The 14,869-nt window shown below is 55.5% G+C and overlaps 1 protein-coding gene across 3 annotated transcripts in view; it reads left to right on the forward strand.

Moving 5' to 3' along the window:
• Positions 1 to 14,869, forward strand: part of SBNO2 (strawberry notch homolog 2) — a 48,611-nt gene that overhangs the window by 17,643 nt on the left and 16,099 nt on the right. For 2 of the 3 annotated variants that reach the window (XM_045830976.1, XM_045830977.1), the window contains exons 3-4: positions 938 to 1,011; positions 1,619 to 1,727. In XM_045830976.1, coding sequence (XP_045686932.1) covers positions 938 to 1,011; positions 1,619 to 1,727 — 183 coding nt within the window. Of the gene's footprint in view, positions 1 to 937; positions 1,012 to 1,618; positions 1,728 to 11,101; positions 11,288 to 14,869 lie in introns of those variants that run through there. The other variant, XM_045830978.1, reaches the window with a different exon arrangement.

Below are 14,869 nucleotides of genomic sequence, written 5' to 3' on the forward strand. Positions count from 1 at the left end.
CCGATGAGGTCCTATGCGGGCTTCATTGCTGATGGGGCTGTGGCTTGTTTTTTTTGGGGGGGCCTCTGCTGAACTGACCTTTGTGTCAAGGTAGGACATGCCACTCCAATTGTACAGAGGGGCTGGAGTATTCACGGTCCCACACCTCCAGGCTGATCCTGTCAAATCCCAGTATAAGGCCCCTTCTGCTCCCACTGACCTCAGGCTCACTCTTCCAGCCACCCACTGGTGTTTCCCAAAGCAGGTTCCTTGCAATCCCCAGGCACTCTTGGGCCAGGCAGAGTTGGCTGATACTGGTAGCCCCCTTGGTCCATGGGAGCTCTGGGAGGGTGACCTCCCAACTTACCTAGGAAGGGTTGGGCCATGAGGGCCTTGCTAGGGAAGGGGCCAGTTCATGGTGGTGGGAGCCCCTTGCCCTGGCCTTGGCCCTCACCCCTCTGAGAAGTCCCCTTTCCCTGGGCAGGCCACACATCTCCACAGGGCCTGGCTCTGCAAGGACTTGTACCATCTTGCTTTGCATCTGGTCTTATCCTTTGCCATGTAGAATGGGGGTGGGGAGACTCCAAGCAGAGTCCTGAGCCACCAGCACATGGGTCCTTATGAAATGCAGTTTCATAAGGGTGCCTCTCAGTCTGGCCACCCAGGCCTCTGAGATTCTAGTATCACACCCCCACACCCCCACCTGGTCCTGCACATGTATTGATCAATACCTTCATTTTCACTGCAACCTTCTCAGTAGCTTTGTCCATGCATGTGGGAAACTGAAGCACATAGAGGTTAAATGATTCTCAGATGACCCAGCTAGGATCCAGGGGTGGGGCTCGTACCCTACCTCAGAGCTCCTGGCCCTGGACCACTGAAACCCTACCCAGTGAGTGGGGGAGGGTCTCTCTTCTCCCATCCTCCCTGGTCTCCTGACACGCTCGCTCTGTTGCAGAGCACTGTGCTGCACTACCCGTGGTGGAACACCTTCCCGCCTGCGCCATATCCAGCCTTCTCCAGTGAAAGCCAGTAAGTACCATAGCGCTGGTTCAGCCATACCACCCTCAGGGGCTTTATTCTGCCTTCCTGTTCTGCAGTCACAAATTAAACAAAACTAGAACTCGCAGCTGGAGGGCTTCAACCTCCTGCCAAGTGGACCATGGGCCTGGCCTTGGCTGCTCAGAGGCAGTTGAGATCAGCTAGCTATGATCTTAGAACCTATGAGGGAAAAGGGCAAAGTAGTGGGTACAGGAACCAGGGAAGGCTCCACTGTGGGGGGTGGCAATAGGTGTGGAGGGGTGAGAAGCTTTGGGGGGAAAAGGGACCAGGAGGGCATCTTCCTACAGAAGACTACAGGACCTGGGTTTTGAAGAGTAAATAGGAGTTTGCAGGGGAGTATGCCTGGAACCAGGCCAAGGAATGGCCTGTGCCCAGGGCCTGGAAGCATGTGTAGCTTGACCCTCTTTTTCTGGGGTGCTTATCCAGGGATGTGGGTGCATACGCCCCTCCCCTGAGTTTCTGAGAGGCTAGAGTTTTTCCTTTTAGCAGGTGGCCCCACTCCTGTCTGCCATCATGGTGAAGAGGACAGTGCCCCCACCACACCCAATAGCTCATATTGTTCCCTGTCTCTCTCTAGCTCGTTTGTGAATTCTGCCTCCTTCCTTGTGGGCCAGTCCTGTGCAGACACCAGCTACGGCCCCTCAGCCACCACCCCCAGCTTTCTGCCAAAGAGCGACTTTCCTCAGGTAGGAGACTCAAGTCTGAGCAGCCTCTCAAGCCCCCAGCGCCTGCCTACAAGTTCCCTGCTGCAACTCAGGTTGGCACCAACAACTTCTATTGAGCTAGGTGCCCTGTGGAAATGTGGGTCATTCCGGGAAATAGCAGTGTCCCTCAGCCCCGCCAGCCCGAACTGTGTGGCCCCGACGTTCAGATCTGTTAGAGACTATTTCACCACAGTGGAGATCTGGGTCGGAGGTCATGTAAAGAAGGAGGGGACTGCCCCCGTCACCCCTTTGCTCATGCCCTGTGTGTGGGTGGTGGGACAGCCTCTCAGAGCTCCTGAATCTCTTTCCCCAAACCTCGGTGCCTTCCTCCCTCTCCAGCAGAGGCCCTGTGCTCACCGTAGTGTCTAAGGGAGGGTCTGTGGTCCCTGTGCCCCGGCCAGAGTGGTGCCCATCAGGTGCAAACACCACAGTGAGTGTCTTTGTCCTCAGACCCTGTGGCCATTTGAAAACGTGGCCCACACCAGTCAAAGGAAGATAATGTTTGACTTACTCTCTTGGGGGACATGGGACAGCTCATCCCTGCAGGAATCAGGTGGACCCTGCCCTTGAAGCCTCACCCGCAGGGTTCCTAAACAGTGCCCCTTTCTCCTCGTGGCAGCTCTGAAAAACCAAGCTCTGTGGAGATGATTTGTGGGAAGAAACCCACCCTCAGTCTAATGCTGGTGCCTCTGTTCTAATGTGATCACCCGGGGCCGTTAGAACCTCAGCACTGTGTTTCCCTCAGAAACTTCAAATACTTGGCCCAAGCCTCTTCTCTGTGACCTGGAAGGGGGAGGTTCGGCTTGGCATACAGTTTGGGAACTGCCCACATATGACAGTGCCAAAGCCAATCAGGGAGTGAGGAGGCAGTAGGTACTCAGCTCCTGGCCTCAGTCTCCCCCCTGTGAAGTGGGAGCACATGTGGCCCACGAGGGGAAGGGCTGTGGAGGGATGCAGCACAAACCAGCCTGTTCAAACCCGCTAGATGCACTTGGATCCAGGCAGGCCATTCAGCTGGCTCGCACCCACTGTAGCCCGCTGTTCTCCACACTTAGCCCTTCAGCAGGACTGGGCAGGAGAGCTGGACCGAGGGGTGTGTACTGTGGTAACCTGTATGCCCGCCAAATCCACATCCACCTGGGTCCTTCCAATGGGTCCTTCTTTGGCATGAGGGTCTTTGCAGGAGTGATCAGCTAAACCTGGAGGTGAGAGGACGCTGGTTATCTCGGCCTGTCCTAAACTCAGTGAGTCCTTAGAGAGACAGAAGAGGAGACACCGACACAGAGGACAAAGCAAGTGACCATGGAGGGAGAGACTGGGCCATGGGGCTATAGCCAAGGATACTGGGAGCTAGGAGAGGACCCTCCTGGGACATTCGCTCCCTGGGGCTGTGGGAGCACGTGTCCGTTGTTTAAGCTGCTCCTCAGTGATCCTTGTGACCACGCAGGAAAAGATGAGGCTGGGCCTCATGAAGATGGGAGCAGAGGGCTCACCTGCCCCTCAGGGGCCATGCAGGGGAAAGTTGGGGCCCCAAGTCTCCCAGGATAAGGGCCACAATGTTAGAGATGAGAGGCCTTGTGGACATGTCCCTGCAGCCTTTCCAGGTACATTCACAGTTCCTTCCTTCAGCTCTAGCACACGAGGAACCCCTGCCTTTGTGGCTTGGCAGGTGCCATTGCCAGGCCTCGGGAGGTGCCAATGTCCAGCAGTGGTCAGCCTCTCAGGGTGCCCTGGCTGTTGGCTTGAGACCCCCCTATCTGCTGCATCTCTGGATGTTGGCTTATCCTGCAGTGCTGGTGACTTCTCAGAGCTCCAGTTAAGTTCCTCTCCACCCATCTCAGACACGACTCCATATCCAGACTTATTACCTCTTGACACTTTCCCCAGCTGGGGTGTCACCTAATGTGCAAATGAGCAAACTAAGGCATGGGGTATGTGGAGCCCAGGGCCCTTGGAAGCCTCCCGACCTCTGCGGCCACCCACCCGGCCTTACTCCCCCATCTCTCTCTCTAATGCATTTGGCTCCCACCACCTCCCTTGCTCTGCCAAGAATCGACGCGGTTTCTCAGCCGAGAACCCCTTGGGGCGCCACACTGCCTTTCCTAGCACTCGGAGTTCATGAATACATCCCACAGATGTTTATTGAGCGCCTGCTGAACGTATAACGGCCCATCACCCCTTCCAGCTGCCTTGCTAGGGCACCTTGGACCCAGATCTCCCTTTTAAAGCAGCAGAACCATCTTCCAGCAAAATCTCACCCTGGTTCTGAGCATGGGATCAGACAGACATGAAACCAGAGTTCGCTGAGGGGTCCCAAGGCCCTGTAGGTCAGCATCCTGCAATTCATTCATGACTCCTAAGCCTATGGGCCAAGACAGGGGGTCCAGACCAAGCCGAGTATTTGAGACCCTTTATATCCAAGCCTGGCCCACCAGGCCCACCACAGGCGCCCTCTTCTCCTGATTCAGATTAAGTGACATCACCATGGTGGCTGGCTCAGGGACAGCTCCAAAGATGGTCCTGGTCCTGGGACCTGTGGACACATCACCTCATGTGGCACAGGGACTTTGCAGATGAGATTAAGTCAAGGATCCTGAGATGGCATTGAGCCTGGATTACTCAGGGGGCCCAGGACTCTTCCCTCTGAGGCACCCGAGCCTCTGTTTGGGTCCGTGGAGGAGGCTTAGGGCTGGAAGGCTTCTCTTTGTCTGTCCCCTGGCCAAGCCAAGTGCTCCCCAGACCCTTCTGACACCCGGCTCTAAAAAACCTGTTTATACAGGTTGCTTTAGAGCCCTGGACATGGGAGCTGGAGGAGCCCAAAAGAAAGAAAAAATGCATTTCACTGAGTCGATATGTCAGAACACAACCCCAAAGATGTCCCCATCCTGGTCCTGGGATCTGTGGATATCACTTCACATGGTAAAGGGACTTTACAGGTGGGATTAAGTCAAGGACCCTCAGGTGGAGACAACCCTGGTTTCCTCGGGGGGCCCAGTATCATCACGGCACCCTCACAAGAGGGAGGCAGGAGGGTCAGAGTCAGAGATGGAAGAGGCTGCACTGATGGCTGTGAAGACAGAGGAAGGGGCCACGAGCCAGGGATGTGGCACTTCTAGAAGCTGGAAAAGGCCAGAAACGATTCTCCCCTGGAGCCTCCGGAAGGACCGGCCCTGCCTACACGTGGGTTTAGCCCCGTGAGACCCATGTTGAACTCTTCACCTCCAGAAGCATAAGGTAATAAATGTGTGTTTAAGCCAGGAAGTTTGCAGTAATTTATTACAGCAGTGAAAGGAAAACGATACACCATGCAAATCCCTTGTGTGGCCCACTGTTGTGTAAATCAGGAGGAATTGGAGTGAAAAATCTAGAGCTGGGCTGGGGGCAAGGGGTGAATATAAACCCGTAGTCCCTAATACACCTCCTGGTAACTAAACTCGATTCCCAAGTTTCCTTCTGGCGGCCAAAACAAAAAGAACAAGGAGATAAGCTATGTGACTCCTGTTACCTGCAAGGAGAAAGCTTTTCCTAATTTCCCTTTGGGGCACAGAGCAATTCCCCCAGGGTCAGCATCTTGCCCCCACCTCCACAGGGAATGCGTCCAGACCTGTGGTTCCCTGGCCTGTGGTTGGCCTGAGCCCTGGCTTTGCTGTGTGTGAGGTCTTTGCTCCTCTCCTGTCTCCTGGGATGAATCATGGAACCCCAGGTGTATTAGGTTTCTCCCTTGATTCCACACATGAGCCTACCCAGGTCCAGGAACATTGGGGGCAGGTTGGCTCTGCCTCCAAGGGCCCCCACGCTTCACAGGTCCCAGCCTCTAGGATCTTGCAGTCCAGATGCCTCTGAAGGCAGCTGTGCTGGGTGTAGCCCCCCCACTACCCTGCCCTCCCCAGGGCCTGAGACCAGGTTCCAATGTGCCAAGGGCTCATGCACTCAGGCTGTCTGGAAAGTTGAGCTCTGATGCTTTTTACTATATGTTTGAATGTTTTCACAACAAAACAAATTTTAAAATACTTTAGAGCCCTGGCTAGTGTGGCTCAGTTGGTTGGACATCATCTGCAAAGCAAAAGGTCGCCAGTTTGATTCCCGGTCAGGGCACATGCCTGGGTTGCAGGTTTGGTTCCCGGTCTGGAACCTGTGTGGTCAGGGACTCGTATGAGAGGCAACTGATTGATGTTTCTCTCTCACACTGAAGTTTCACTCCTTCTCTCCCTCCCTTACTCTCTAAAAAATAAATAAATATTTAAAAGATATTTTAGATGTTCAGAAAAGTGGCAAAAACAGTATTGAGAATTCCCAGCTGCCCTCCTTCACCCGGCTCCCATGCACATCACCATCTTGCATAACCGTGACCTGTGTCTTGCAGGGCAGAAATGAGCCTGACTCAGCACTTGTGACAGACACGAGTGCCAGGTGAACACTGAGGTCTCTGAAGAGCATTGGTCGGTCTCAGGTTTGCCTGGGAGCCTCTGGCTGAGGCTAGGGCTTTGTGCTTATGGCACGAGCCCCACAGACCTTAGGACACCTTAGTCTGCCTTAGGACACTGTCTTCTGAGGCTTGCTATTTATATGCCTCATTGCCAGCAGGATTGACCTTGACCCCTTTTGGGGCAGCCTCGCACAGATCCCTCCACTGCCCGCTCTCAAGCTGCTACTTCTCTGTCTCGTCCTTGGACAGACATGTGAGGTCGTGCAGGTGTGCTGGCCCCTTGTGGTGGGGGCAGGGATGGCCTTATCATTTGTCAGTGGGTGTCAGCTACAGCACTTATGACTGAGGCATCCATCTGGCAGAGAGTGTTTTCCTCGCTGCTCCGAGGACCAGCTGGCATTCTGTAGGGACAGCTGTCCCCTCCCTTTAGCTATTCAGTCATTCATTTATATCAATATGGGCTACGATCAGCCACCATCAGGATTATCTGCTTGGGATTTCCTGTGTTTGTGTGTGTCCCTAGTGGAACACTTCCTCCCTTGCAGCCACTCGGGCTGGCCCAGACTCAGGCTGTTCCTTCCCTGACTTGGCCCTTGTATCGCTCACCTCCGCAAGGAAGAGCCTCCTCTCCTTCCAACCCTGGTTGGCACGGAACCACTCAAGCTCCAAGTCTCAGGCTGGAGATCTGAACAGCTCAAGGGGTTCACACTGGGGTGTGCTGAGTACTGGGTGTGTGAGCATGCAGCTTTTCTTTGTTATTTATTTTTCATTGAGATACAACCTGCACATCAAAGGATTCAGTGACTGTTAGCATACCCACTGTGTTGGGCATCCTTTACCTCTGTCTTCTGACAAAACATTTCATCACCTCCAAAGGAAATCCTGTCCCCATCAGCAGTCCCCCTCCCCATTTCCCTCCCCCAGTCCCTAACATCCTTGAATCTATTTCGTGTCTCTGGATGTGCCTGTACTGGCCATCTGCCATAAATGGAATCACACACTGTGGCCTTTTGTGTGTGGCTTCTCTCCCCGAACGTTATGTTTCCAGGGTTCATTTGCACTGTAGTGAGTGTCAGCGCTTCACTCCTTTTCAGGGCTGAGTAATGTTCTGTGTGGATGGACCACCTTGTGTTTCTGCATTCATCCACCAGTGGGCATGTGGGCTGTGTCTACCTGTCGGCTTTTGTGAATCCTACTGAACATCATGAACATCATGTACAGGCCTTCATGTAGACGTGTGTTCCAGATGTGGCTGAATCTGACTGGGGGGGATACTTGGGGACATGTCAGGTCAGGATTGGCGGTGAGGGACTCAGCATCTCAGCATTCCATCTCCCCTGCCTCCCCACATGCTCATTTCCTATAGCAGGCACTGCCCTGACATCTCCCAAGGCCACCTGGACCCCTAACATTTTGGCCAGGCTCTGGGGACGACTCTTTTCCCATGTGCTAAGCACCCCCCACACAGGCAGCATGGCGTCTTGGGGCTTCTTGGAAGCCAAGATTAGGTCATGGCTCAGAAAAATACTTCACAAACTCTCAGCAACTCCCTCCTTGGCGAGGGGCAGGTGGCATCACCTGCTTGCATGCGGATTCCCCAGAGGCCTTTGCTCACCAGTGGTTTCTTAGCAGTTACCAACACTGGCAAAAAGACAGCATGAGATTCCTTCTCACAGGAGCCTGTTGGTTCATACCCGGCCACGGCCAGGAACTCCTCCAAGGTCTGTGCTGAGGGCCACCGGCCGGAACACCCCCTGTGGTCTGTGCCAAGGGCTAGAACCTTGTGGGGGCAGTAGTGTGAGTGTATCCTGAGGGTCTCTGTGTGGAAGTTGGGCCACTTAAGCACCAGAGAAGAAGGAGGCAAAGGAGGTTTTGGAGTCTGGGGGGTGTCCCACAGATTCTGCAAAAGTCCCCCGGTCAGGGTCCAGCCCCTCCTGATTATAATGCCGAAAAACGTTCAGGGGTGGCATGCTGCTGAGGCCACTCGGCCCACACCGGGCAGCCAGCCCTGTGATGGGCTGACAGCAGAGCTTTCTGAGGGGGAGTTTTAAGATCGTGAGGCTACCCCACCAAAGTATCAAACTGGGTAGCTTAACACCATAGAGATGAGCACCCTCCCAGTTCTGATGGTAGATGTCTGAGATCAAGGGGTCGAAGGGCTGCCTTCCCTCCAGAGGCTTCATGGGGTGGGGCAGCGTCCTTCCTGCCTCTCCTAGCTTCTAGGGCCTCTGGACATCCTAGACTTGGGGCCCCATCGCTGTAGTACCTGCCTCTGTCTGCATGTTGTTTCTCCCTGTGTGTCTGTGTCCACACCTCTCTCTTCTTAAAAGGACAGCAGTCAGTGCGCTCGGGCCACCCCACTCCAGTGTGACCCCATCTTCCTAATTATACCTGCACAGGCCCTGTTTCCAAATAAGGACCAGTTCACAGGTTAGGACTCAAACCTGTCATTTTGGGGGACACAACTGAGCCCTCAACAGGGACATCCTAGCAGTGAGGTGTGCCTGAGGGGGCCTTCAGTGTTCTCCCTACCCCTCTGCCCAGTGAGTGCTGCTCACTCCCTGGCCTTAGTTTAACGTGGTGTAACTTGAGGACAGATGGGCTACCTGTGGCCCAGGTCAGTGGTGGCCCGAGACCTTGAGTATGTAAAAGAAACTGACGAGGCAGGTGGAGAAGGTAAGGAATGAGACCCTCAAACAGAGGAGGAGGCTCTCAGGAAACCAGGGCCTCTGGGCAGCTGCTCCACAGGGCCTGGCTGCACTTATGGGGCTGGAGCCACTGCCATCCATGTCCTTGGGTGTGACTCCCACCCACACTGGAACCCAGGGGACCCATTTCACCTCAGCCAGGGCCTCTGCCCAGACCTGACTCAGTACCTTCACATTCACCTATCCAGACCCTTTGCAGACCCGCAGCCCATGGTCACCAGGGTGGCAGGGCCACTGGCAGGCCAGGCCGGAGGTGGATGAGGTGGCCAGGTGCCCAGTGGATGATGACTTCTCCAAGCAGGGTCCCCTCCTTTTTCACAGATCCCCAGCCACACCTTGGCTTCCTTGTCTCCTCAGGGTCACCTTTGCCAGTTGGCCAACCATCTGGTGACAATATAAAAGGGACAGAGTCAGAGTTGACTAGCAAACTTGAGTGGCAACTTGACAAATTTTATGTCCAATAAACCTAGTAATAAAAAGATTGTTTTTAAAATTATTTTGTTATTATGTTTTCCTGTCATTAAAGATTCCAAAAAATTCTTTTTTAAATGGAGACAAAATTTGCATACCTTAAAATTTACCCTTCTAAAGTATATTCACAATGTTGTGCAACTGTCACCTCTGTCTTGTTCTAGATTGTTTCTTTACCCCCAAAAGAAGCCTTGTCCCCCTTAGCAGTACCCCCATCCCCTGACAACCATTAAGCCATGTCCTGTCTTTGTGGATTTGCCTGTTCTGGACATGTCACATAAATTAAATCACACATCATGTGGTCTTTGGTATCTGGCTTCGCTTACTGAGCATGATGATTTCAAAGTCCACCCATGTTGTGGAGAGTATCAGAGCTTCACTCATTTTTATGGCTGAGTGATATTCTGGCATGTGGGTGGACCACATTCGTCCACTGACGGACATTCGGGTTGTTTCTGCCTTGTGGCTGTTGTGAATCCAGCCTCAGTGGACATGCGCACACAGGTTTCTCTATAGGCGTGCTTGCATTTCTCTTGGCTGGACACCTAGCAGTGACATTGCAGGGTCACGTGGAAACTGTGTGGGCTTTGGAGGAACCGCTTGCTGTTTTACAGAGACATAGATGCCTGTCATACATTCTTACCAGTGTGTTGGAGGCTCCTATTCTTCCCTGTCCTCTCCAGTACTTGTCCCTGTCGTCTGTTTGAGTCTAGCAGTCCCTCAGGTGTGCAGTTCGTCTCACGTATGACCTGCCTTTTCCAGTATCCTTGTGGTGTCAAGTGTCTTCATGAGCTCTCTGCCATGTATGCATTTTTCCTCCCGCCCGTGGTGGCTACAGCCTGGCAGGGCACCCCACAGCAGCTCTCTTCGTTCCTGGGGTACCCTGGCTGTGTGGGGGGACAGGATGAAGACTGCTCCAGTGGCCTCATTGGAATGTGGGGTTGGACCCCATGACCACTCAATCATTTCCATGGGGTGGGTACCTGTGCCTAGGGCCCTGAACCCACAGGGCATGATGGTTTTGTGTACCCTGCCCACCGTCTGTTCCTGGTTCTAACCCTGTGCTGGACTGAGGGAGACAGGAGCCGGTGGGGTGGGGAGGAGGAGCAGGGCTTCGGGGGCAGGCGGAGTCCTTGGCAAGTCTGGAGGATAAGGAGCAGGGTGAGTCTGAGTGCCCCAGAAGAGGACTTCCAGGTGGAGCCCAGCACGGACAAAGTTCCCTTGGTGCCCAGGAGGCACTGGAGACAGCTCCAGCGTGGAAGGTGAAGGCCATGGAGCTGCGTTCAGGCTGAGGAGCTAGGGGCTGGGCCCAGGAGGGTGTAGGGAGACATGGAGGAGTGGGATGGACCTTAGTTTCCTCCCTGTGTCCTGGGGCCTGTGCCCCTTAGAATCACTGCTGCAGGCATGTCAGGAACAGCAGAGGGTCCTTACCATGCCCAGCCAGTAAGGGGACTAGGTAGAATAGAACCCAGCTGTCTGGGGAAACGGAGGCAGGGCTGGGAGGAGCTGCCTGGCATCCCAATTTGCCCCCAGCGTCCCATCTGAACCCTGAGTGCCTGCAGAGGTGCCTGGCCACTGTGGACGGGGCACCCAGGGACGGCAGGGTACGACCTGGCGGGCTGGTGCGTTGTTGACAGCCTCTGTGGCTAGATTCCGCCCTGTACAGTAATTGTCCCTGCACTGCCAGTAATCGCCCTGACTTACCAGGCAGGCATCATTTCCTGAAAGTCAGCGGCCTTAGGGGAAGTAGGCGCTGGTGGTGACTAAACCAACATGCAAATGCAGCCGGGCTGGGGCTGAGAGCAGAGCTCGGAGCTGGCTGCTGTCTGCCGGCCCAGCGCCCAAGGTCATGAGGGAGTGCTCCTTCGAGGGGACCCACCGGCGGCCACGCCATGTCCCAGCTACAGTTCTGGTTGCAGTTTGCAGAACTCAACAAGGTAACACTCCCGCTGGGCCTCAGGGTAATCTGGCTCCCTCCCACCTGGCAGGGACCTTCAGACCACCTTCTGAGGGCTGCCTGGACCCATCAGACCCCGAGCCCCTCCCCTCCTGGCTTCTGTTGGCTTTTTTGGCAGCGACGCTGAATTTGTAGGAGTTTTCTGGGAACTGGTGGGGACGTGGGGAGGGACCATGGCAGCGGCACCACAAAATGAAAGTGCCTGTAGCCAGCGGGAGGTGGGAGGGGCTGTGCCTGAGTGCCTGCAGTCCCTGCTCTGGTCCCGGTGGCCCTAGTGTTGGACCTGAGAGTCTCACAGGCTCTGGGGTGTCCGGGGGCACCCATCAGAGTCTCTGCCAGCAGTGGCAGACCTGGTTTGGGATTGGTTCTCAACAGACAGGTAGGAATGGATCCCTGTAACAACTCCTTTCCCCAGGGACCCAGGTAAGCACCAAGCCCCTGCCTGGAGCAGTAGAAGAACCCATTTGAAGGTCATTTCTGGGGTCTGCTTTAGCTAGGAGGAGGTTGCTAAGCTGCTGCAGCCCCCTTGGGGGAGGCCCAGAGCTAGGTCAGGGGTGGAGGGTCATCCTGTCCCATCCTGCTGGGCTGTAGTGTGGGGGAGGGGCACTGTGTGGCAGCTCCAACATGTCCTGCCATCCCCTAACCTAATCCCGGGGTCCCTGAAATGTTGCAGATACGGTAATTGCAGCAGGTGACCCCACGCTCTCCTGGCCCCTCAGAGCTGTTGGAGTAACCAGCCGGCTCCCTCCCCACTCAGGCTGCAGCAGGAAGAGCAGTGTGGGGGTCTGAGGTCTGGGGAGAGGTGCTTTAGGTGGGAACCTCGGGAGGGCAGTTCTGGGTTTGAGTGGTCTTGGGGGTCTGCTGATGTCTGCTGGGAATCAGGTCCCTACCAGGAAGGGTTCCCTTCTCACCTCTGTCCAGCTCCCCACCCTGCACAGGGGGGTGTGCAGCTGGAAGGATCCCTGGGAGCCTCACCTCCCCTGGTGACCTTGTGAGGCCCCTCCTTCCTTTGCCCAAGAATTGAGGGGCCCCCACTTTGCTAGCTGCTGGTCAGGGTGTCTGGAGGCAGTGTCCCCAGAGTGGATGGGGGACAAGAGCGCCTACTTTCTTAACAGATGATATATTTTAGAACAGATTTAGATTTCACAGAATCATTGTGGATGGTGTATATGCTCATGTCCCCCTACCCAGTCCCCCTGTTCATACCTGGTATCACTGCGGTACCTTTGTCACAGCCGATGAGCCAGGACTGAGATGTCATTAATAACTCAGTTTCCTCAGTTTCCCCTGATGGCCTGTCTCTGCCCAGGACCCCATCAGGATCCCAGTTACACTGTCATCACATCCCCTTAGACCCCTCTGACTGAGTCGGTTTCCCACCTTTCTTATGTGGACACCTGGCGCTGTGTGTCTTTACAGGACGTCCCCAGTCAGGGTTTTCTGGTGTCTTTCTCATGATTGCACTGAGGAATATGCCCTGCTCATTTGTCACATCGTGGTCCCTGCTGTCCCCAGGGCTCCTCCTGGCTGATGTCGATCCTCATCTCCTGGCTGTGGTGCTAGTCAGACTTCTCCACTGGGAAGTCCCCTTCCCATCCACCGTCCCCTCGGGTAGGGGTACCTCTGCACAGCCACCTTCTGCCAGGGCCATTCTCCCTCCTCTGCCCCCCAGGCCCTATCCACCACTCAGAGACCATTTGGCCTCCATGAAGCAGAATCACCTCTCAGCGACCCAGGAGCTAGTGTCACTCTGTCTAGGCTCAGGCGGTGCCACCAGGGCATGCTCGGCTGTGGCCCCAGAGGGATTTCACCAAAGATGTGGCTACCTCCACCTACACCCAGACCCCACCCTGCCCAGCCTGCAGGCATTTCTGGGGTCTCTGCCTCTGTCACTTCACAAGGACCAGGTAGCAAGACTTAGAGCCTGGCCTTCGTTGGCATCATCTGCCAGACTTGGGCTGGGTCACCTCTGAGCCCCGCTGCTCTGGGAGGGGGAGAGCCCAGGGGAGGTCCGGCCTCAGGGTTGGCAGGGCCAGACTTACTCATGGTTGCCTCAGGTTGCCTCAGTTCCTCCTGAGATAGCTGCGCTGGCTTTTTAAGTTGCCTGGCTCTTGTGTGAGTGGGCCGGGCTCCCAAGAGTGTCAAGGTGTGCTCCCTCCAGCTCTTGCCGCTGTCCTGGAACTTGGGGCTTTTATAAATCTACACCGGCCACCACTTGTGCCTGGTGACTGAGCTGCTCCTGCCTTCCACTAGGTAGCCGAAGTCCCCGCCTCCTCCCCTGGACCTACCCAGGTCACAGAGTCTTGCCTGCTGGAAGCAGTGGGGTAATCTGGGTCTGCCCTTCCCTTACCCCCACATGGGTCCAGGCTGCTCGCAGCCAGGGGCAGAGGTGAGGACAGGCCTGGTGGCCTGAGCTCCCTCCTTGCATACCACAGGAGTGTGCAGCTGGCTCCTATGGCTCCCCGTGCACCCGGATAACCAGGGCTCTGGGGGATGGTAGAAGGCTCAGCCAAGACCCCCAGCCTTACACTAGCTAGCTGACTTGGCCAAGGGTGATCTTTCCTGCCCGTCCCCTGACCCCTGGCTAGCACCAGGACAAATGTCCAGCAGGTGGGCAAGACTGAGGCTCCTGCATCCACCCCTCCCTGGAGAGGCCACTGGGAAGACCCCAGTCCTGTCTCCTTCTCATCCATTCCCTTGGATGAGCCTCTTTCTGAGGCTCTGTATATGCTGGTGTCAGAGTCAGAGCTTTGGGAAAACTGACGGGGTTGTCTGCAGATCCCCTCACCCCCAGGAATAGGGATCTGAGTCCGACTTAGATTGCTGAGAGGGGAGTTCCAGAAACATGGGCCTCACAGGGCCATGGGGTAGACCTAGGTCCTGGCTGAGACCTGGGCCTGTTAGCTATGGTGTTTCAGGTGCATGAGAGTGGGCTCCAGGGTACCCTTCCTCCCTGGAGTCCACTGAACTGAGCCCACAAAGCCCTGAGACCCCCACCCTTCAGCCCATTCTCCCTTTTTCCTCTACTGAGTGGTGGGACACAAGTGCAGCATGTGTCCTAGCACACCTGGCCATGGCTCTCCAGTGTCTCTGACATGTAAGTGGTGCACAGGGTCTGGGGCTCCAGGAGGGTTGCCCTTCCTGGACCCTTGGGGTGGCCTCTGCCAAGACCATTGCCAAGGCCACTAGCCCCACCTGCTTGGGAAGTGCTTCCACAGATGGACTGAAATGCTTGGGGCCTGCTGTCAGCGTGACCGGGACTCTGTGGCCTCAGAGGGCAGGCTGGAGGGGAGGTGCTCATCTGGGAGGGCTTGTGGGGCTTTCTCCCAGTAGTGTTGGCTGAAGGCAACTCCCATGCTCCCTCCCCAGCTCCTGGGCTTTTGGGGCCCCTGTCTGTAAAACAGACACTCACTATTCTCTCCAGGTGGTGGGTGCTGCAGGGGAGTCTGGTTGGTGGCTCTCTCCCCACCAGTCTAGTACCCCAGTCCAGTTCCCAGTACCCCACATGTCCCTATGTCCAGTGCAGGCTAGGCACATGCAGGCATTCAGTGCCTCTGCCTAA

This window comes from Phyllostomus hastatus, unplaced genomic scaffold, assembly GCF_019186645.2.
Source record: "Phyllostomus hastatus isolate PE091 unplaced genomic scaffold, TTU_PhHast_1.1 phas_contig_159, whole genome shotgun sequence".
NCBI lineage: Eukaryota > Metazoa > Chordata > Mammalia > Chiroptera > Phyllostomidae > Phyllostomus > Phyllostomus hastatus.